Source organism: Anopheles maculipalpis, chromosome X (genome assembly GCF_943734695.1).
Source record: "Anopheles maculipalpis chromosome X, idAnoMacuDA_375_x, whole genome shotgun sequence".
NCBI lineage: Eukaryota > Metazoa > Arthropoda > Insecta > Diptera > Culicidae > Anopheles > Anopheles maculipalpis.
The window spans coordinates 10657341-10679308 of NC_064870.1; the positions used below are offsets into that span (position 1 = coordinate 10657341).

Sequence of the window (21968 nt, forward strand, 5' to 3'; positions counted from 1 at the left end):
AAGAAGAATTGCAAGGGAAAACAATAATTAACTATAGTAGACGTCAAAAATGGCTTCCAGGTTTGACAGTTCCGAAAAGCTAAATGTACGCGAAACTATATCAATTCATGCGATATGCCAAACAGTATGAGCTCTACACAAGAAACTGTTTCAATATCTTACAGTATCTCACATTGCTGATGTGCTCTAGGCAGCTTACCAGATCGCCGCCGACATCTTGCAAGCGTGCATCCCGCAACAATTACCGCTGTCAGATCATTATTGATGGATGTCTGGACCCTTGCGAGAGCGCCTATCTGTACCTGTGAGTTGTTGTCCGCGACGTCCAACGTGTGCAGCTCTAGGGCTCAACAGTCCACAGTGGGCAGCGTGTAAACGTAACACCGGTACCGTGCTGTTAGAATGGCCAACGTACCGAGCATCAGACACTGGAAGTTCGCCCAGCATCTACTCCGCATGGGAGCAGCGCTGGTGTTGGAACTAATTAGGTCATGTTCGCCCGCCTGCAAACCCTTATAAAGTCGGCCATTTTTGTGTATTTTGTTGCTCTCTTCGGACTGGTCGATGTTGGGCGTCGAGTTGATTTCCTGCTTGGAAGGAAAAGAAAACCAAACAAAAAACAAAAAAAAAAACAAGGGAAAAGAAAGATGAGCCTACCGTAATGTACCGGGGGTGTATGTGTTTGAGGACTCTTAGTCGACATTGGAAGTTCTCCAAAAAGGCTTGTTAGTTTTTTTCTTCTTCTAGCAACCCGCCCACTCGCCTCCTTTTAGAACGTTTAATCCATTCGTAAGCAGCCAAAGTTCATTAGTATGGAGCACAAGCTCCTCCAGCTTCCCGCAACGATTGAACCGATCTTTCTTTCCCCCATCCTTCCGCACTCACCCGATTCGACGGGTAGTATTAATTAAAGTTTACTGTGGCGCATAGCAACTAACCACCGCAAGCCGCACAAAAACCCAATCGGCTCATTATTATGTGGCAAACCGATTTGTTTCACCGTTTATGCAGAAGGGTTTAGTGTACTGCAGGCCTAAAGGAGGGGTACAAATACCGAAAAAGAATAAACAAAATGGCTACTTACGTCGTTGCCCGAGGTGTCCTCGACGCTGTTCACTCGATGTGCCGATTTGGTTTTCTTCTGCAGCTCCATCTCTATTTGTTCCGTATTGGTGAAAGGATACATAGAAAAAGAAAGGTACATTAGTAAGAGACTCTCGTCAGGAAACTTCATTTAAATTTTTTATAAATGTTGAACAAAAAAATCAGAAAGTCTACTATCCACCAGAGTTAACTCTCTTGAAAACCTCTGTAGAATAATTTCTGACATTTTGTGTGATGTGAGATGTGTTCGGGGAATAGTATATTAACGCTTGAATTTGCACATTCTCTCGAAAATGACAGATTTTGGTGTTTCTGAGTAGCAGTGTTTTAGAACGCCCGGACTCTCTGTATGGGTAGGATTAAATCTTGATCCGACCAGAGTCCACTGCGGGACATTTTACCCACGAACAACCGATATCCAGGCTCATTCACCAGGCTTAGCGATCATATTACTGAACAAGCGTATCCTCCTAATCCTCTCACACGGCTCCACATACAACGAACGATTATACGAATAAACTTAACAAATAAAACAACACCAAACGAAAACTCGCACATTGTAAAATTCACTCGCCGCGCTGAATCACACAATGGATACAATCCCGGATAGGAATATTCGCGTGTTTGCTGACTCACGGAGACAACCGACCGATTACCGTTGCCATAGTGCCCCGTGTGCTCCATTTGTGATAATACATTTTTATTTCCTTTTCAGTGTTCCTCCCAACCAGGCTCACCTATTTGTCAACAAGTGTGAGTACCTGTACCAGCATCTCTAAGCATACGTCCACTCGGAACAATAATAATAATAAAAAAACGCAGTATAGGAACGGGGAAATCGCCTGTTCACTCCAGCTTCCAAAACCACCGAGTGCGCATTGTTCGCTAGTGAAAGCGCAATGATTTTTAATATTTTAAGCGTTCACCATGGTGTCCTGGTGGTTTGTGAGCACAGAGCGTATGTGTGACAGCGGGGTTCGCGTCAGAGGGTCAGTTGGGGGTGCGTTCTACACGGTCTGAAGCCGATCGTTGATAATAGCATACGAATATGATCAGAATGAGAGTGCTTGCTTGCTTTAGTAGTGTGGTTTAGTGGCGTTGTCACAGACAATACTAAACCCTTCGGTGTGTACATTGGAAAGGTTAGCTTCAAGCTTTAGGATTTCTGGATATTATGGATTTTTCGTAGAAATGTTCGAATAGTGGTTTAAAATGCAAAATATGATAAACAAATATTTTGAAATACAAATTTTCTGATTAATGTTTGCGTTGCGCCTAAAGGTATGCAATATGTATACTTTTGTCGTTGTAAAATTTAAATTCGTGTGACTTTATAATTGTGTGTCTTTTATAATTACCATTGATTATCAATTGTTGGTTTTCTGTAAATTCAACAATCGCTGAATTCATTGGAAGGAAAGGTAAAAGACTTCCGAAGCCTCCCCAACCCCCGTTCCAAGTAGACACCATGTAGAACATTAAATTAGAGTCACAACAAGAATTTGAGCATGTGACTTGCCCTCTAAAAGGTATGAACTTTTCGTACGAATTTTGATCGTCTGTGCCCTAGACAAAACTTCCGAAGAATGTGTATCATGAGGTAAAGGCAACGTTCAGGATAGATTATTCAACTGACTACCGACCGAGAATGAGTAGTAGCATCCTGTCGTTAGAACTGGGGTTTGTGAGTGCAATGAAGTGCGTATTAATTATAATATTACCCGTATTTTTAGTACCTTAAAAAAATTACTGTTGACCGCAATGAAAATACACTGTGCATGCTTGATGACATTCACTGTTTTTTGCATATATTGAGGCGTTTTTCGCACAGTGATAAACTGATTTCGGCATAGGGAGTGACTTTCTCGTGTCTTAACAAAATGCTTGTTAGTTGTGTATCGCCTAAATTTATGCAATATATTTGTAAAGATGCAATGTATTAGCTTCAGGTGATTTACTATTTGCTGGTAGCTGATTACATGACTACAGTTTATAATCTTTGAAGATAAGTATTTATTCCGGCTTATACACTTTGCAACTCAAATTATTTTATTCCATACCCAACAGCCGTGCCTATATATTAATTAAATTAATATTATTATATCAAGAAGGATTCTTTTGATTTCTTAAGAAATCTTATTGACACATGAACCATAGCAAACTGCTCAATGGCACCCATTTATTTTACCGTGCAAAGTACACCATCATCTGAAGGGTTAAACCAGCCACAAAAGACTGTTTGAGAGATAGAGAAACACAAGAGGACACCCACAGCAACAACATCATCTACCGTCTTACACGCCTGAAGTAGCGTTTTGCTGTGGATTTTTATGCCTCCGCTTTTCATTCTGTCGTGCGTGCGGTTTTGCGTTATTTTTTCGCATTGTTTTTCCTCACCGTACCGTAAAGTGGCGAACGTATTGTTAACACAAAACTCTACCTCCACTTTCTCTACCTTGAGACCGTTACAAAAAAAAATCCCCACCACGAATGGTGCCCCGGGAAGCATCTGCAGTGGGCAGGGTCTTGTACGGCAAGGATGTACAAAATTCACGCCAAGCTAACAGTAGCCTCAGTAAAAGTGAATGTGGTAAAGGATGTTGTTTTCTTTTTTGTTGCTCTCTCTCTCTCTCTCTCTCTCTCTCTCTCTCTCTTTATCCACTGTAATGCAGCGCACTGCTTTACACCTTAACCCGAAACCCAAAAAAGACGAAGCTCATCTCAGCGGACGCGGAAATGCACAGTGGGGCCTGGCATAAGCGTGGTGTACGGGCAGCTGGTTTCATTTTTATGTATGCACCACCAAACCCCCGGGGTAGCCCGTTTTTCATGTTTGTTTTCTTTTTCGTTCCTTTTTAGCCGCCTTTACCCCATATGCATCGGTGTGTCGGTAACGCCGGTATGTTTGTTGCGATTTGCTCAAGGATCAACGAGGGATACGTCGTCATTCTCGTCGGAGTTTTCGGAGCTTTCTCGACCGGTCTCGTACCACACACCAGTAGCAAAAAGGCAGGAAGCAACTTGTGTACTAGGGTGCTTCGCCACGCTCATGTGCATTACCGTCAACCCGTCGGTCCCCGTGAGCCGAAACTACAGCGAATCATTTCTGAATTCCCGCCCGGATAATAGACGGTACGTTCCATTTTTCATCGAACCACATGTGCGGGTTCAGACAACCCAAGGACCGTCCGTCCCGTCACGTGCGGGTGAGGTTAGGTTTACACTTTTACCGAGATCGCTTTTCGTTTCCTTCGGTTTTGGTTTGTGTGCCGGTTTTTTTTTTTTATTGCTTCTCCACACTCTTGTCCTTTGGCGTGGGGTGAAATACCGCTCGGGATCAAGCGTCACTGCTATCGTCATCCGATCATCATTATTATCATCTCCATCGTCATCGTCGGTTGTCTGCTGGTGGGGTGGCGTTCGCTTTCTTTTCATTCTTTCATCAGCTCACCATCCCCTTGGCCTTCTCGACGGATTGTGTTATTTGTAATGTGTTTTTGGTTCGGGGAAGTTTTCCTTTGCGCCCAAGTGTATGCAATCTCCCGTATCATGAATGGAAAGAATTGCTTTTACGCTGCATTTTCCCCGGGGAGCACTTTAGCTGTTCGAGTCTTTGCGGCCAAGTGTTGCTTGCGAAACGCACGGCAAAATTCCCGGTGGCCCCATTGTGCGAGTGCAATGCGAAATCTCGCAAATAATATGGGAGATTATTTTTCTCTTGTATTTGTTTATTTTTTTTCTAGCAGAGATAGGATTTTTTTGGCGATTCAAGATTTATCCCGCAATGTGAGAATGGTTGTGTGGCGACGAAAAATCAAATCAATTGAAAAAAAATGATTCGTTTTACGTGTGTATAATATATGTCATGATCGCAAAAACGCCTACAAGTATGCAATTATAATATTTTACGTGGTTAATAAGTTCCATTATCCCCGTGCTGGGCGGGTAAACTAATGTCGTGAATGGATTGCATGCCAGGGCGTTAAAAAATGAAGCAAAACATTATATTACTCCCTTCGAATCTACTCTTTCGCACTTACCGTACAGTCGTATCGTTCCCTCCGCATCTCCAATGCTGTTCTTCGAGATGCACTTGTATCCGCCCATGTCCGATTTGTGCAGCTTGCGAATAACGAGCGTCATCTGGACCGCATACATCGAGCTCTCGTTCTCGTTCATCAGATACCGCTCGTTGGAGATGATCATTTCGCCTGAAAGTAGACAATCGGATGGTGGAACAAACACACACATTAATACAAAGCGTGTGCCAATCTTCGATGTTGGACGTGAGCAGATTTACAAACACACACACACACACACACACACACTAAACGGGAGCGTCACACACTCGTTAACTAAACAGCGGAACTTCACAAATCATGCTTGTGAAGTTGTGTGGACACTAGAACGCGAATAAACAACAGAAAGCATTTTATGGGTTGGATTTCGGAGAAAAATATCATGTTTTGATGGTGTGATAGCCAAAGCGAGTTCTTACTCAGGGTATGGCTGCTGTGGAGAAGGAGGAGCTTACAATATTTATTTCATTAAACAAAATAAATAATCATCTTTCAGCGAGTCCCACTCCCAACTACGTTGTCAGCGCTGTCAGTGGTGTTTTAGTATTGTTGCGGTACGGTAGCGCCACCTGGCGAGGAAGCGCTGGCACTAGCTGATAGTGGTTGACTTCTACCTGCACCTGCTGTGCATGGCGAATGAGTGTTGCGGGCGAATAATGTGTATTGCAAGGTGGTGGCTCAGCGTTCAGCATGGCCGTTAATAGTAGTAGTAGCAGCAGTAGCACCCAACCATCGTCCTACACTGGGTAACAATTTGTGGATTTCTCGTTTTTTCATCGCTACCAACCAGCGGGAATTCCCTTTTCCCGAGGTGCTGCATAGCATAGTCTGTCAACAGCAACAACAAAAATGCGTACCCTTTCCACAGCTCTTATCCTTCTACAACTGCTCATCCTGCCCGCAAAGTTGAAGTTGGTTTCGTAAGCACCGGAGCAAAACGTAGGCACGTGCGTGTATTTTATGATTAACAAGTAATTTAACTTATTTACATTCATAACATTGAATAAATAATTACAATTTGAACAGATAATGCAAAATACATGCACACAGCTCCGTTCCTCCCCCTGGTACCCTTTCCTAGCATTCCCTCTCGCTGTATCTCACTTCTTTCTGCGCGGTTTGCGTGCCGCGGAATTATCCTGGACTGCACGGATCGTCACGTTCACCAGTTTCTTCACCACACAAACACACACACACGCACACAATTTCCGCACCACCATTTTGTGAGGGATGGGCATGTACAAAAAGTGTGCACATTGGGCAACCCAGCGCAGCTTTTTCCTGGTCGCGTGTGTAATGCTCAACGTCCGCCCCGTTAAACGGTATCGCTTATGCGTTGCAACACAATAGCGCGATAAATATGGACAGCAGGAAGGGGGAAGCGAACGGCCAAGGAGGAGAAGGAAATTTAATGGGAGTTTAAGGGATGCATCGGGATGCACCGGGAATGAGATGATAGTCAAAATTGCGTTTTAAATGACCATACGCCGATGATGCGTGGGCAAATGCGTTTGGGCTGAAAAACATGTGAAGCGGCTGGACCCCTGGTGTCGTTCTGTGCCGTCGTCGGCGAAAGGCGCAACAGAATACTGCGCCCTTGTTGCAGTAGGGCACAAGGGAAATTCACCCGTTTTATTTCATTTTTGGGACATTATGTTGGAGAGTTTTGGGTGGATTTTAATGGAGGAGTTGTCGGAGAGGTGGGTTTCTGTGAGGGAAAAATACAGAGGATTGTTGTGGTTGTACTTGTTAGCCACTAAGGCTGGTCTTTGCTAGCATCCTGCTAGCCTACTTACACTCAAGCTCAAGCTCGTCTACGCCAAGTAATCAACAGCTGGTTAAAACCGATTCCCAATATTTGCTTCTACTGGCAGAGCGAACCCTCCTACATGTGGAGGAAGCAATATGTGTGTGTGTGTGTGTGTGTGTCTGAGATGCGTGAAAGAGGGGCAGAGAGTGGTGCAGAGCAGGCTGGGCCGTTTTGTGTGCTGTGCGAAAATTAATTTTCAATAAATTAAACGCTACCCATCGCGAACGTCAGCACAACGTGGTGTGGGCTTTCCGTGCTTCACTTTTCCTCTCTATTCTTGCAATGCAGACAAAAAATAATGGCAGACCACCCCCCCCCCCCCCCCTACACACACACACACACACATAAACACAAACGCGTTGCATTTTATTGTATGCAAAAAGTGTGAAGCTCAAAAAAGTTCCGCTAGTAGAATCTGTTTGTTTGCATCGTTGTTTGTTCCGATTCGGTGAACTTTGCGCTGCAATCGTTGTCCATTTTACGATGCCATCCTTTGAAGATGTGGGGATTTTTCTTCCTGACGGTTTGTGTGTGTGTGTGTGAGTGAGAGAGAGTTTTTTTATATCGTGGTTTCGGTATTAGTGAAGATTAATTACGCGCAGAAAAGGGCACACGGTTAGAGAGAAAGAAAGAGAGAGAGAGAGAGAGAGAAAGAGAGCGAACCAGAACCTGAGATCGTCCATCATACGTACATCGTCGCTTGATTGATGCTTATCGATGCAGCGGTGAATATTGTGTGACGCTCTACTCTACTCTACTTTACTTACCATTTTCCCGCTGCCAGTAGTTGATGGCTTTCGGCGATGCCTCCACGTTGCAGATGAGTGTCACGTCCGTGCCGAGCGGAGCACCGACTAGTTGGTTTGGCACCTGTATCAATGGATGAACTAAAGTAGGTGAAGAAGTGGAGATGGTTTTAGTAGAAATTTGTTCATAAGAAATTGTTATAGTATAAGAGAGGTGGTTTATATGGATGATCCCAGGTGTCAAGAATAGTGATCCTATCTGCAGCTAAATACGCTTCAAGTTTTTAGTAGGAAGAATATATCGTACGAAGAGTTGATCGATGTGGTTCTTATCAACGTTTTATCCGTCATCAATCCCATCGAACGCATAGCATTGGGCGTAAGTGCATGGTGTCAAACAACGCAGGTAAATGGTACAGTTCCCGGGCAGAGCAGAAACTTTTTCATTCTCTGTGGAACTTAATGATGTGACTTTAATAATGTACTACATTTTAAACACTAATTGGGGATCTTCACAGGGCGCAGGACAGGACCCAAATTTCAGCTACCATTTTCTCGTAGAGAGGACTAACTATCCAACTATGTGGTATCAACAAGCCTAGGAAGCCTTTCGATGATCGGCATCACCTAGTAGATCGTTGGACCAAGAAGAAGAAAAAGCAACAAAAAACATTTAAAATATAAGAATATTTTAAATGAGTAACAAGAATGAATAACTCATCTCAGTTCTTTGAAGTTATAAACCAATGAAAACTTATGAATAAACTTTAAGTTGTGATGGCATTGCAAAAGCGAAATAATAATCCTCAAATTTGCGACGTACATGTATTAAAGTTGCTCACTTGTCCTTTATTAAATAACTTTGTTTGATGGTGAAAACTGAATAGTTTTATTCTTAAGTAGATGGAAACGATTCTATATACAGTCCCCACTGTATCCACTACCAACTAAATGCTTGCTTTAATAATGATTACAAAATTTTCAATCTGCACAATCTGGACTATGGTCTTTTTTTATATCCTTTGCACGTAACCGTACTGGTTCGATATTTCATCTCAACGGTAAAACACGCTTTCTAATGCCACGTTGCAGAAAACCCACCAAGTATACGTTTACTGCCGATCTTCCCAACCTTCTTCAACACCCATGGAGTATCATTAACGCCATCAGCACATGCTACCCGCTCGGGGGACGTGTTTAATTTACACCTGTTCCCTGGGAGTGTTTTATGGGGCAACACTTTACACACATTCCAACCCCCAAAAAACTGGCTGCTGCTGCCATTACTTCACAGCTGCCATTTACTTGACAGCAGCCCGTCAACGATTAGCAGACGACACATTTATTTACCTGCCAACCCGAACCCCTTGCACCCGGTAGGGAAGGGAGGGAGGGAGAGAGAGAGAGAGAGAGAAAGCATTTAAATTAATAATAATTATCAAACAATATTCTACGGCACACAAAAACATTCACCACATCAAACAAAAACCAAGTACACGCACCGTCACCGGGTCGGGCGATGGGAAAAGTTTCAACCGGTGCCTCACTTCTTCACTTGTGTTGTGTGTGTGTGTGTGTGTGTGTGTGTGTGTGGAATGAGACAAGCCTTAGTAGGCTTTCTTTGTTGAGGAATACGGTGAACGGTGTGGCGTGTTTAGTGCAAAATTTCGTCCGATTAGCCTGCACGCTCCTCTGTCCAAACCTGCAGTAGCTGTAGCTCTGTCAGAGAGTCTTCATTCATACCGTGTTAATTTAGGTTTGCCTTTCGTTCAAGGAGCTTTGGGAAATGGGATACACACTGTGCACTAGCTGCGTCAACATCGTGCACTGAGATCTTTCTAGCTGTGTGCTGCACTCTGCACTCGGTACTCAGATTGGAACCAAGTTTTGGCTAACAAACCGCTAGCGCTCCGTACGGCTATTGCAGGCTGCGATGTTCAATTGCTTTCGATTGCTGCCGGCGTCGGGACCTAGAGCAAGAAAGCAAATTAACTCCAAAAATTTGCTAGCTCTAGGTAAAATATGAACATCCCATCCTAACCTAAACTCTTCACAGACTGGGTGCGGGGGAAGAGAAGGGGTGGGGGGGGGGGAGTAGGACACACAATAAATGTAATGTGTCGTGTTCGTGTTCGGAGTGGCGAAAAGAACCTGTACCGAGGGGTTTAAAATTTGTCCCTTTATTTTACGACTGGTCCGCAACACACATACACAGGGTCTCGGTGTATAAAGTGGTAGCTTTGGGGAGTTGGCAAGATAAGCAGTACGGTGAAGGCACGCTACCTTCCTCTTCAAAAAACGCATAATGAACCATAAACTTTTCGGGAAGGTTTAGCTAGTGCGGTGCCGAATCGGTGTCGAATTTTCCCGTTGGCCTACAAAATGGTCCGAGCCCGACAAGGAGCCGGTCGGTGATTGGGAAGTGTCGGGAGTTCGCAAGGCGTCCTGCCTGAGAGGGTTACGGTATTTTTAATAACATGACTAACATTTGTATGGTAATTGTCAGCTCGTACTTTGGTAGCGGTTTGGTTGGTGTGTGAACCAGTGCTCAGGTTCGGACGAGCGGATCGGGCCCGAAAAGCCGATAGTGATGACGTTTGAGAGGACGAAAAAAGCTCCTTTTTGGACGTACCAGGGCTTCTCCGCAATCGGGACGAAGGGATATCAAGAGACAGTATGTGACGGAGAAGACGGAGATCAAGGGTCGGGTAACATTGAACCTGGCACTCACACACACACACACACACACACACACACACACACATACGCCAGCCAAGCATCAAATGTAAGAATTGAATTAAATTGAAATTTCGCTCATGACGCTCCGGTACTCCGGCCAGGTTGCCGGATGTGATGACAAAACCATGACATCAGTGTATGCGTACCGGATGGGTAGTCTTGAACCGCGCCGGAGATAGTATAGTTCAGTTGTCGGGGACACTGTCCGTTCGTGTGTTTCAGGCAGGAGCAATGGGCAAAGCGCACCAACCAAGCATCGTCATCGTTGTCGTCATCGTCCAAAACGGGATCGCTCGGCGTAGACGCAAAACTCCCGTAGTTGATGGTACCCTGGTACTCGGGGGATTTTAATGGTCGCTGAATGAAACTGATAGCTCGGACGAGACCAGAATGTGTGATTCGACGCTCGGATGCTGCTGCTAGTGTTGGGTCCGGGTAGCAGTTCATTTTTGTAGCCATCGTGATAGGTGCACAGTGGCCGAATCGAATCATGTACGAGTGGCCGTAAGGGATCAGCGGTACTGCTCTCTGTCAACGCCACGTCTTGAGAGTGGAGGCTGTACACGGTGGGTGAAATTGTTACCGAATGGTCAAAATATAGGCTCTGCTGTTGTGAATTTAGCTAGATCTAAAGCAGCTGTTGAGAGTGTAGAGGCATCATTCAGGAATTTCGCCCGAAAAATAACTCTACAACAATAACCTCAAACAGGACAATGTGTATTAAATTAAGATACACTTGACGTAAAATAAACTTCAAAATGAACATATGATCTGGCAAACGTAAGATTTCCTGTGATTTTTTTTTATAGAAGCAACTAAGAAATTCGACTGCTATATTAGTATGTCTTAGACCGAACTAACCTACTGGAGGTTATTGAAGCTGAGCTAGATAAAAAAGAGCTAAGTATTATAAATTACTAACAAAAAAAAAAAAAAAAATGTCCACTTATCACGCGAAAAACTCCTACTATGCTGTTGAGCGTACTTCATCTACTAGCAGGTCGGCAAAATGGTCGTTTTGCACTGCTGATAGGATATATTCTGTTTCACCTCTACGGATCACGGGCGTATGTAGGTGTGCATGTGTAGTTCGAAGCCGTAGTGGTTTCGGTGGTTTGCTACTTACAGTGTACTTGCAGCTTGAGCCGTTTGCTCACGGACGGTGGTACGCCGTTCGAGGCGATGCACATGTACGCTCCCATCTCGGAACGTGTCACCTTCGTCAGTGACAACATCTCACCTTCGACTATCGTTGCTGTACGCAGTATAATGGTGAGGAACGAAACGAAATGGAGATTGCATGAGTATGTGATCACTCTCGGCTCATTCGAGGAGACAGGAATGACTTCGCACTATGCGATGGGTGTGTGCATTGTTTTTTGTGTCTTCCTTTGACAAATTAGCATTACTCTACTGATTTCGATTTCAGCTGGTTCGGTGTTTCACTACTACTATTCACTACCTTTCATCTTGCCGTGCGTGCCGTTACGGGCAATGATTTCACGTCCATCCTCCCTTCGCCACACGATCTTCGGTTTCGGGTAGCCGCGTGCCTTGCAGATGAGCTTTGCCGAACCACCCTCGGGCACCATCATGTCCCCGGACGTTTCCTCGTAGATGATGTCCGGTGGTATTACCACCTCAAGAAAGGCGGTCTACATGCGAAAGAGTGGACCAGAAGAAAGGAATAGTGAAGATTGGCAACAGAAAAAAAAGAAGAAGTAGCGACCCATACCTGCATCTTCATTGGATCGGTGTTGACCTGACACATGTAGACGCCCCGGTCCTCCATCTTAACGTTCCGGATCACCAGCGTCCAGGTGTTGTAGTCGTTGTGCGTCACCGACAGCCGGCCATTGTTCGTGATGACATGCTCGTGTATTGCCAGGATCGCTTTTGCGTCCGCCTTTATCCAGGCCACCTGCATGACGGTTACAGTCAACAGCGAAGGTTCGCCCGTCGGCAGGGGTCAGCAGAAGGCAACAAAAGGGTTGTATTAATCAACGGTAACGCAATCGAACGTTTGCATATCGGTTGACATAAACATAAAGTACAGACACACACGCACACACATACACTTCCACACTCATTTCATTCTCATTCGTACGTGCATAGGTCTCACATACGCTCTCGTACACACAACAGTGCAATCGTACAGCGAGCAGCGGTTTAGACATGTTACTAGCAGTGACCCAATGATCGTCATCGGGCTTTTTTGTTTCCGTCCAGCTTTCTGTCTGTATGTCCTTCATTTAATGCAGTGCAGTAAGTCATCCTGCCCAGCCACACACAGCGTTATCGGGTCAATGGGTCACTGCGTAGCAGGCATGTTGGTATCTCAACGAGTTTGATTATTCGATTGGTGCAGAGTGATAGTGCAAAGCAGCAATAGAAGGAAGAGCAAAAGATAACCTACACGTAAGCTCATGCATTCATTTACATGCGACATGCACACAAAAAGCTCAACCATTGCTAGGTAGTAAATGTTGTTTCCAGGTGTTTTGTGTGTGTGTGTTTTTTTTTATTTTGAATGTTGTGAGTGTTGGGAAAAATAAGCCACGTGTAAGTGTTTAACAATTCTGGCCGTCCCTTATGAATAAAAAAAAAAAAAAAAGTGTTTAACAATTAATATGCTGTATAAAACTGGAATAGAAGAATATTTTGTAAAAGATTTGAGAAGACCCCCTATCGGATGAACTTTGTTCATCACTATGCGAAAAACGCCTAAAAGTATACAAATCGCAGTACATGTGACCAACGATGCACACAGTGTATTTTCAATGTCGTCAAAAGTAGATGGATTTTTTTTTCATGTTCTACTCGATGTCTAGGAATCTTTTTTAAGTATTTGAGTTTATGATGCCCTTAGCCAGATTTAACAGCTGATGACTGCTTTACTCTTGGAGAGAAATCGGTTGACATTTTCTAATTTTTCAGATTCAAGTCATCATAGTACCCCATCAGTGGAAAATGGAAATTTTCGCAAGATTTTTGACCCAATCAAAACACACTGTGTAATAAGATTGAAAATTCACAATCCTAAACGCAAAAAAAAAATTCTAAAGGAGGCCTTCTCGACTCTTTTAACGTACATTTTACACTTCTGATTGCATACTTTTAGGCGCACAGTAACTTTGTGCAGCATATTTTGTTTACATAGCGTCATACACGCAACCCGCGTGACAAAAATACATTCAAGCGCTCCGATTGAGTGTCCTAAATGCAGCTGTGTACTCTTTTGTGTGTAAATAGTACCTTGTGGAAGCTTACAAAAGTATAAGTAAAGGAGATTTTCTCTACCATCTCTAAACAACAAACATGCAGACATGGGTGCAGAATGCAATCAAAAACCAAAACGACTGTAACGCGACAACTAGGCAATCGAATCCCAACGCTCCCGTATCGTCATTTCGACAGCGAAACGAACCGATACCGGAGACGTGCTACGAAACCATGAAATATAGCATTTATCCTTCCGATTCGGTGGAATAGGTAAGAGGCTTCAAGTAAATGAGGGTTAGTTTGACGGGGTTTAGCTCTTTCGCCGAGGTACGAAACAAAATTGATGTGGTAAACAAGGGTGCAAGTAAACTAGTACAAGTGCGGTGCTGCCGGTGCTGCAGTGCAAGTGGTTCGGTGCAAAAACACTATGATTACTTGGTGCAGGTGCTGGTGTTGGTCGGTTATTGAGCATTAGCTTGGATTTCGTTTGGAACTGGTAGATGGCTAGTTTTTTTTTTTAAAGGTTGACACAGTAGGATTTGTTGCTGTTAGGGAACGCTGAAAATGTACAAAATGAGCCGGAATTTTTTTTTGTTTTTGGTTTGGGACGGGGAGCAAAATGGGAGAGCTGTTGATGCTGGCTATAGTTGGGTGAATCTTCTGATCAGATTTGGATTTGAAGGTCACTGAGGCCGAGTTAACGCTGGGAGTTGTCAGTGACGTTAGGATGTTCTGGAGAGGATTACGAGGTCTTAACTTTACCAGCAGCAACGTTCGAAGAAAAGGATTCTTGAGGTAGGAAGAGCGTGAACTGGGTATGGATAGTGCATAACTGGTGCTTACACTACGGTGCAGTTGCAGTTTTGGTGAATTTTTGGGAACAAAACGCTTTGGTCTGTTTCTGGTGCGCTGCTACGCCACTAAAATGCGGTGCACGGGAATATTAGATATTACGCTTGAATGGGTACGCTTGCTCGAGGAAAAATGAAATTTTTGGAAAAGATCTGTTGTAGTAAAGAAAACAAAACCTGGGATGCAGAGTGCTGGAAGTGTGCGAAAGGGTGAGGTGCCATGATCGGGAAATGATGGACGGCGCGTTACTCTTCTGCTGCTGTGCGGTGGATAGTGGCTCTTTGCCGATTTCTGACACGTTTCTGGCACGTCGTTTCAATAGTTTGATTTCTTCTGTGGCTCTGTCGAGACGGTAAACGTGCATCCAATGTAGAAATACACGCTTCAGACGACGAGAGTCTCCAGACGAATTGCTACGTGTCGTTGCGTTCGCTGAGCTTTGAAAACTCGTCTGTGCACTGCACGGTTTCTGCAAATCTATTCCCCTATACACACCCACAAAGACAGGTTCAGAGTTCGCCGGGGAAAATGGAAAATAGTGAGTCTCGGGAAGGGCGAGAGAAAATGAGAGAATGAACAAGAAGCATTCTTTTTCATGACAAGGAATCATCAGTTGACGTGGAAGGAAAATAAAGAATCGATTTGGAAGAGAATAGGTTGGGAATGTGCTCGTTCAGCGGGTGTAATGAGAAAAGAAAATAATACCACAAAATCATGGAAGAATCGATACCATATTTCACGTCGGAATCGGATACATACCCGGGCCGGTGTTGCTTCCCCACTCACCCGATAACCACCGAGATTGTTCACGACGCAGGTGAACGTGGCGTCACGACCTGCCGAAAGAATGCAAAACATATCAGAGTGTTTACATATGTGTGTGTATGTGTACTCGGGGTCACGACAGTAGGGCATACCTTTCGCGACGGTTACGTTCTCCAGTGGATATACAAAGTCCGGCTCAAATGCTGACACTTTGTGAGGTAAGTTGGTGGGTGGTTGGTGGGTGGTTCGTGTGTGGTTTAGAAGGAAGTAAGAGGTGGATGATTCCGAATGAGATAAATACAGAAAAATGATGTAAAAATTAGTTGTCTACTGCAAAATTTGCAGCACAGTCATTAGATCCTTTTTTTTAGGTTCCGGACATCTTTGGGAACTCCCAGGTTAGATGAGATTTTCACATTGATATATTTTTTTAAAGTAGCTAAGTTCACAGTGATGCTGTCAAGATTGAAAAAGTCACATAAAAGTGTGTGGAACTTTGGGAAAAAAAAATAAAACGAATATCTCAGGGCTCTTAATTTTCTAGAGCTTTTATATCTATTGCGATATTAACCAGGAAAAAGGGGAAACTGCCGTCCGAAGCATATATTTCTTTTAGAAAAGCTGTGATTTCGTAGCCACTGCATGTTTAGGAGGTATTGATGACTAATAGCCATTCGTATGTTGCTTACCGTTTGCTAGAATTATCGCTAACGCTATGTACAGAATAGCTACAGGTCGAAGGTATTGGTAACGATAAAATTTATAATTAAAACTAGTATGGTTACAGCTGTCCACTGGTTCCGGGCTGGACTTGGGCAAATCATCGCCCACCGTTCTCGATTCGGGCCCTCTCCACCGGCCACCTACGTGTCGTACGGATACCCGAGCCGGGTTGAAGCGGCGCCCACGCGCCATCTGGCGGTGGGTACGTTTGTGGCGCGGACGTAAACCCTCCTGCCGTGCTGCCGTCATCTTGCGGCGGGCGGCAACCGGTGCATCCTTGCCCCGCTGCACTGCCCCGGCTGGAGGAGTGTGGGCCAGCGTACCGTCCGTGCTCGGCGGTGCGTGTAGCGTACACGGATGCTAGCGACGATGACGGATTCGGCGTTTTTTTTGTTGTTGTTGGGTTTGCCCTTCGTTTTGGTTTGCGTACTGTTGGAGGATGGTAGCCGCTCTCGCGAATTCAGATTCCTCCCGTTGCTCGGTGACCTTTCAACCGGTTTTACGTGTATGTCCGCGTACGCTGGTACCAGACCGATGCGGACCCGCTAGATACCATCTCAAGCGAGGCAAAGACTGCAATGGGAAGGTGGGAAGAGCAGAAGTGAGAAGGGAAGATTAAAGGTTGATCGATTAATTTCGCAAGAAAACGCAAATGGATAGGATTTTTAGCACCGGGTAAAGTAAGGGAAGCAGAAAATAGACAACTCATCGTTGTTGGAACAACCCCCCCCTTACCAAAAATTTCCGATATTGGAACGCAACGACCAACCGCACACGTGCTGGGACGTGTAAACTCATCATAGATTGGCAAAGAAAGTAGCAACACCCCAAAATACAACGCATCTTAGCAACACATGTTGGAGATTTTGTTTTCATCTTATCTCGGAAACACAGATTCGACAAAGACCTCTGCGAGATTGGAAACGATCGATTCACACGTGTTGGGCGGCAAGGCAGAAAGGAAAGATTCACATTAGCTCCCAACTTTCCAGAGCACGGGTACATCTTGGCAACAACGAAATATGTGTAAATAAATAAAAGTCATCATAGCCCGGTGACGTTCAAGCTGGTCAGAATCGGGTTTTTGCTGGTGGTAAGAAGAAGAAGAAGAAGCAGAAAAAAAGAGATCTCCCAAGTACAGATCCCTCAGACACAGGGGAGTGGAAGCAAACCGGAAATTTATCAAAAAACTTTCTCCTACTTCAGCCTCGACAGCAGCATCTTGAGCAACCGTCCGAGTTTTCGAGCTCCGAAGCTCACCTCCAAGACGGAGTGCCGGGAAATTGTAATGTAATATGCAACATGTTGTCCTGGACCGCATCCCGCCGCACAGTGCTTGGGTAGTTATATTCACATTTTTTTCGTGTTTGCTGCTCTGTCCACCGTCTACCCTGTGGTGGATGGTTTTGGGGGAACTCTTGGGGGTGGAAATTCTTGCTGTTCCTATACAAGCTGGTGCCGATACTGCTAACCAACTAGTTTGAGCATAGCAAGGACACGCCGAGCAACAAAAAAAAAAAAAGGAGCGGAAAAAAATTGAACAAAAAAGCATCACCCTAGGAAAGATCGTAACGGAAACGATCTTGACAACTACGATGTCGTCAACGGGAACGACACACCGATGATTGCGACACTGTAGTTTGGCCACAGTTGAAAATGTCATGATTTCGTGCACTCCGGACCCTTCCCACCCTCGGGGTTGCCTTCATTATCCGGCAACACACGCTACTTGCCGGTCCCGCTCGCATTCCTGCTCTCGATATCCGCTTCTCTATGCTTTGCCTAGAGACATCTTAAGATATCCTCTCGTTTTTTTTTGTTGCTTCGTTCCTTCTTTTAGTGGAAAACTTTTACCACCGACCACTGTGCGCTGTGTCTGTTTCGGTTGATGCAGGAATATTGGAACAGTTGCATGAGTTTTGGGTCGTTTGGCAATGTCACCAAGTGACAGACAGCTTATTGTACATGTGTTTCTTTTTCTTTCTGCCTTTCTCTCTCTCTCTCTCTCTCTCTCTCTCGCTCTCTCTTTTTCTCTGTGTTATAATGCTTCAAAAAATAGCAAACAGTTGTTCAATAGGAGAGTGACATAAAATCGAAACCGTGGAAGTATTATTTGGTGCTTAAAAAGTTGAAATTGCTGAATAAAAAATAAATACGATTTCTCATTCTTAACTCGCTTAAGTGAAGTACACTCACAGGAATGTTTATATTTATTGCTCAATTGCTTATTAGCATGTACTTGAAAAGCTTGAAGCACGACGTTGAATTTATCGCCTTGTTTTGTTGCCTCCTTTAGCGTTTTCGAATACATTTTTTTCTTCAAAAACTTACAAATATTTTGTATTTTCTTATTTCTATTTCTATAGAACAGTTTAGTTTTTAATTAATTTTAATAAATATTGATTTGCAATGAATAATTAATGGACTTTTTAATCCTTCTCCTCAAAAGAACATAAAATTGCCAACAACAATAATAACAAATTTCCCTCAATAAGGCGCTCACGCTGTGGACTGCTACAGCTCCCAACACATGCACAGCTGTCAGGAAAAATAATAACTGCAACGCACGTAACAGATGCACCGCTGGCGGCTTATATATTGAAAATTAAAACAACAATTATAAAAAAGCACCAACACACACACAGCACAGCAATAGGGAGCACAAAAAACGAAACGAAAAAAAAAAAGGCAAAGAGCGGAACCCAAAAACCACGCCACGATTACGTCCGGGGCAAGCGATTGGGCAATTAATTACTGCTTTTGCTGGGGGCAGGCTGCTATTGACAGATTCAGCATGCAACCCGTATCGCGATCGTGCCACAAGGCGACGATTATGTCCACCCGAGCCTCCTCCCTTCCCCGCCGCGCCCCGTCTCTTCTGTGCCGCTAAAAATCGTCCAACCCTCACAACCGGTGGTGTGGTGTTTTGTAAACGAGGCGGTTAAAAAGCTGAAGGCTAGAAAGCACCTGAACATGAACCGCTTTGAATGTCGCATCCATATGGACACCTTCCACAGTGAGGTTGGTGTTTTTTAAATGAGGACAGAAAGATAGGACACTCGGCATGAAAGCAGAGACAACGATAATGCTCGTAATTATGTTGTTTTAATAAAGTGGAAATGCACCGTTTTTATGTCATCAATTATTATCAGTGCATGCACGGGATTGTGGAACGCGCGGTTTTTTTTTGTGGAAGAGGGGGGGGGGGGAGGAAGCGTGGAATCGGAAAAGTTGCTCTTTTCACTCACATCCGCGCGAGGATGGCGTGAGTGCTTGTATGTGTGGTGGAATGTTAAAATAAATACTGTAAATTTGGGTGTACAGTAATGAGTTCAAGCAACATGAATGGATTTATTTGTGGTTTTGTTGTCCAAATGCGAGAGTTAGATTGAAGTAATGATTTTTGAACAATTAGGGTTGCTCATGAATTATTCACTCCTGAAGGTTAGAAACTGTTGAAGAGTGTGATTAAAAGCTTAAGAGATTACAGGAGTTGTCTCTTGCAGTGGTGAGAAATGCCTGTTGTAAACTCCAATAAATTGCGATGTTCAGGACTATACCTCAGGACTATAACTCCGAAGTAAACTCCGATGCTCCTTAACGCTGCATCAAAAGCTATTGACTTTTGAATCTTTACCCCTTAATGTAAGCAACTGTTTAAATGTATAACTGTCGACGAGTATGAAAAAGCCTTGAAAGACTCAAAATCCTGCTCGACGTATCCTCGGAATCAAACCATTCAAACAATTCTCTAGTCAATCCGATAAAAGAAAATGGCGATAGAGGCTATAGTGGCTCCTTTTTCCACCCCACAGTGTACCCTACAGTATTAGGGCTCAAACTCCATCTGGATACCGGTCTCCCAGAGTAAGCCATTCGATAACCGGTATGACCTCGAAGGTCATTAAGCAAAGAAACTAAAGAAATCCTTTGTAAGCTTAGAAGACCCTACTAGACCTTCTAGATCCCTGGAAGACCTTCTAGAAGTAAACTTTGAAGTATTATGGAGAAATCTTGTGCCCTGCTCGTTGTACAGGGACCTTGACAGGGACTATCACAGTTTGGCGAGGACCTGATTCTATTCCAAGTTAGATCAAAATGATGAAGATTCCAAGTTTATCAAAATCTGGCAGATAACCTCTCTCTCAGTAACATCTTTAATTCTTGAGGCGGTGAGCAGGTCGTGCCATGAGAATTCGGTCGTGCGCGGTGTACGACTCGGCCAAAGACACACATAGACAGAGGAGCCGTGGTAGGCTCTAATCGAAATATGTCTGTCGAGATGACAGAGTGGATGCGACAGTCAGAACAGCCAGAATATTGGATTCGTAGGGTGTGGTGCTAGAGCGCTTCTTAAGTGATTTTGGTGGCGAATAAAGCCGGTCTAGACAAAGGGCAAACTTGATTTTTCTATCAAAATATTGGCGTCTTTTGATATTGTTCCATACAAAACTCGCAAATCTTTTTTTCGCAAAATCATTGTAAGGCTTCCTACACCACGTCTCTTGTACAAACCTGTAGAATATCTTCTTCTTGGATTTACCACCTTCTAGGTCACACCGGTCATCTACTGGCTTATTAGACTGATTCCACGAAGTTTAATAGTCTGTCTTGTACTCCGAGGATGGATGGAATTTAAACCTCAGTCCTGCCGTGTATAGACCGGCGTCGCCATTACCACTACCACCCGACCGCCCCACAGCATACCAAAGCTAGACTAGCATGCCTCTAGAATATATTCATTCCAAGTTTTTGCCTCAAATTTCTTTAAAGTATATAAGAAAGCTGCCAACTGCTTGAAATATTCTTTCGAGGAGCTATATTTAAAAATTGAAAATACATCGAAATCGTCTCGTCCAACAAACCGTACAAAGCAGAGTAAGAGGATCAAAGTATGTACGAATCCTGTCATTTCGCCGATGCAACTTGACCTCCAAACCTTCAAACATTCGTCGCTTCCGGCCAAAACGGTGAGCTACCGCATCGAACAAACTCAACCACATTCCTGCGGTCGCTCAAGGTGTCACGTAGTAATCACAAGGAACTACGGCACAATCGGCTACTGTTGCTTTGTCTTCGCAATGTCCCAATCGTAGAAGCTTGACGCGCTGCTACAGAGCATGCAGCTGAGCCGCTCGAACACCGGCTGGCCGCAATATGCTACCTCGTGGGGAGGTTTTGGCCCACAAACACGACAGATTTGTCCGTAATTTTATCCCATGCTACCGCTGCTGGTACCCGTTACCGCTAGTATGTCTCTGCGTGTGTGCATCTTTCTGCAGCTCGTAGCTGTACCTGAAACAAAACCACAAAACTCGTGTCAACTATTCATGGGGCAGTTTGGCGAGGCTAAAAAAGGGAAGAGCTGATAATGGGGGGGTGGGGGGGGGAATGTTTCAAAAATCTTTCCACCGTGCCTGGGGTGGAAATATTTCCGAATAATTTGTTTCCCTTTCCCCTCCCGACGTCTTGTCGGTCCGTCACGAATCTTCTGTGTGGGTTCATTTTTTTTGTTTTGTGTTTTGGTTGTTGGAATTGACATTGGAACCTTGGGCAGCCTGCAAAGGGGGTAAAAGTTGGAGCGACGCTTGACGCTCAATGGTGGTGAATATTTTATCAGCTCCATTCACTTGCCAGATGCCAACGGCTGGGAAGTGGAGAAGATGGTAAACGGAGAGTCGTACTAGTAACGGCAGATGATGACAGCTGGATTATTTGGACAGTTCCCTACTCACCAGGCTGTCTGGCGAAAGTCACGGTGGCAGTTTCCGCTAGCAATGAAGCTCAGTATACAGTCTATCGCATCCCTGGTTCTTGCCGTATCCCATTACCTTAACCCCGCCTGCAGTTCTACCGTCACGGGGAAACAGACACGTCTAAAAAGGACGTTCGTGAAGCAACGTGGACTAAAAACTAGTTCCGCTCCGT

The 21968-nt window shown here is 44.3% G+C and overlaps 5 protein-coding genes across 5 annotated transcripts in view; 3 read left to right on the forward strand and 2 right to left on the reverse strand.

Annotated features, from left to right (window-relative positions):
* Positions 1-21968, forward strand: part of LOC126556789 (alpha-1B adrenergic receptor-like) — a 462834-nt gene that overhangs the window by 222383 nt on the left and 218483 nt on the right. The gene's annotated exons all lie outside the window — the stretch shown is intronic.
* The window catches only part of LOC126561477 (cytochrome c oxidase subunit 6A, mitochondrial), a 382637-nt gene that overhangs the window by 121462 nt on the left and 239207 nt on the right, over positions 1-21968 (forward strand). The window lies entirely within an intron of this gene.
* Positions 1-21968, reverse strand: part of LOC126563239 (sesquipedalian-1) — a 228175-nt gene that overhangs the window by 44630 nt on the left and 161577 nt on the right. The gene's annotated exons all lie outside the window — the stretch shown is intronic.
* The window catches only part of LOC126567869 (prolyl endopeptidase FAP), a 299756-nt gene that overhangs the window by 9329 nt on the left and 268459 nt on the right, over positions 1-21968 (forward strand). The gene's annotated exons all lie outside the window — the stretch shown is intronic.
* LOC126557339 (protein amalgam-like) lies at positions 348-16403 on the reverse strand. Its single transcript, XM_050213068.1, has 10 exons — positions 16007-16403; positions 15470-15526; positions 15312-15388; positions 12214-12399; positions 11941-12133; positions 11605-11733; positions 7761-7880; positions 5145-5315; positions 1085-1155; positions 348-587 (listed from the first exon to the last, which is right to left on the reverse strand). The coding sequence occupies exons 1-10, from the start codon at positions 16287-16289 to the stop codon at positions 348-350; spliced, it is 1527 nt and encodes a 508-aa protein (XP_050069025.1). The 5' UTR covers positions 16290-16403.

Excerpts from the sequence above, each read along its gene's own strand:
- LOC126557339 (XM_050213068.1), bottom strand. The coding sequence starts at position 16,289 with ATGACGGCAGCACGGCAGGAGGGTTTACGTCCGCGCCACAAACGTACC. Across the intron at positions 15,389-15,469 it reads GAACGTAACCGTCGCGAAAG|GTCGTGACGCCACGTTCACC; the intron begins GTATGCCCTACT and ends TTCTTTCGGCAG. Across the intron at positions 588-1,084 it reads AGGACACCTCGGGCAACGAC|GAAATCAACTCGACGCCCAA; the intron begins GTAAGTAGCCAT and ends CCTTCCAAGCAG.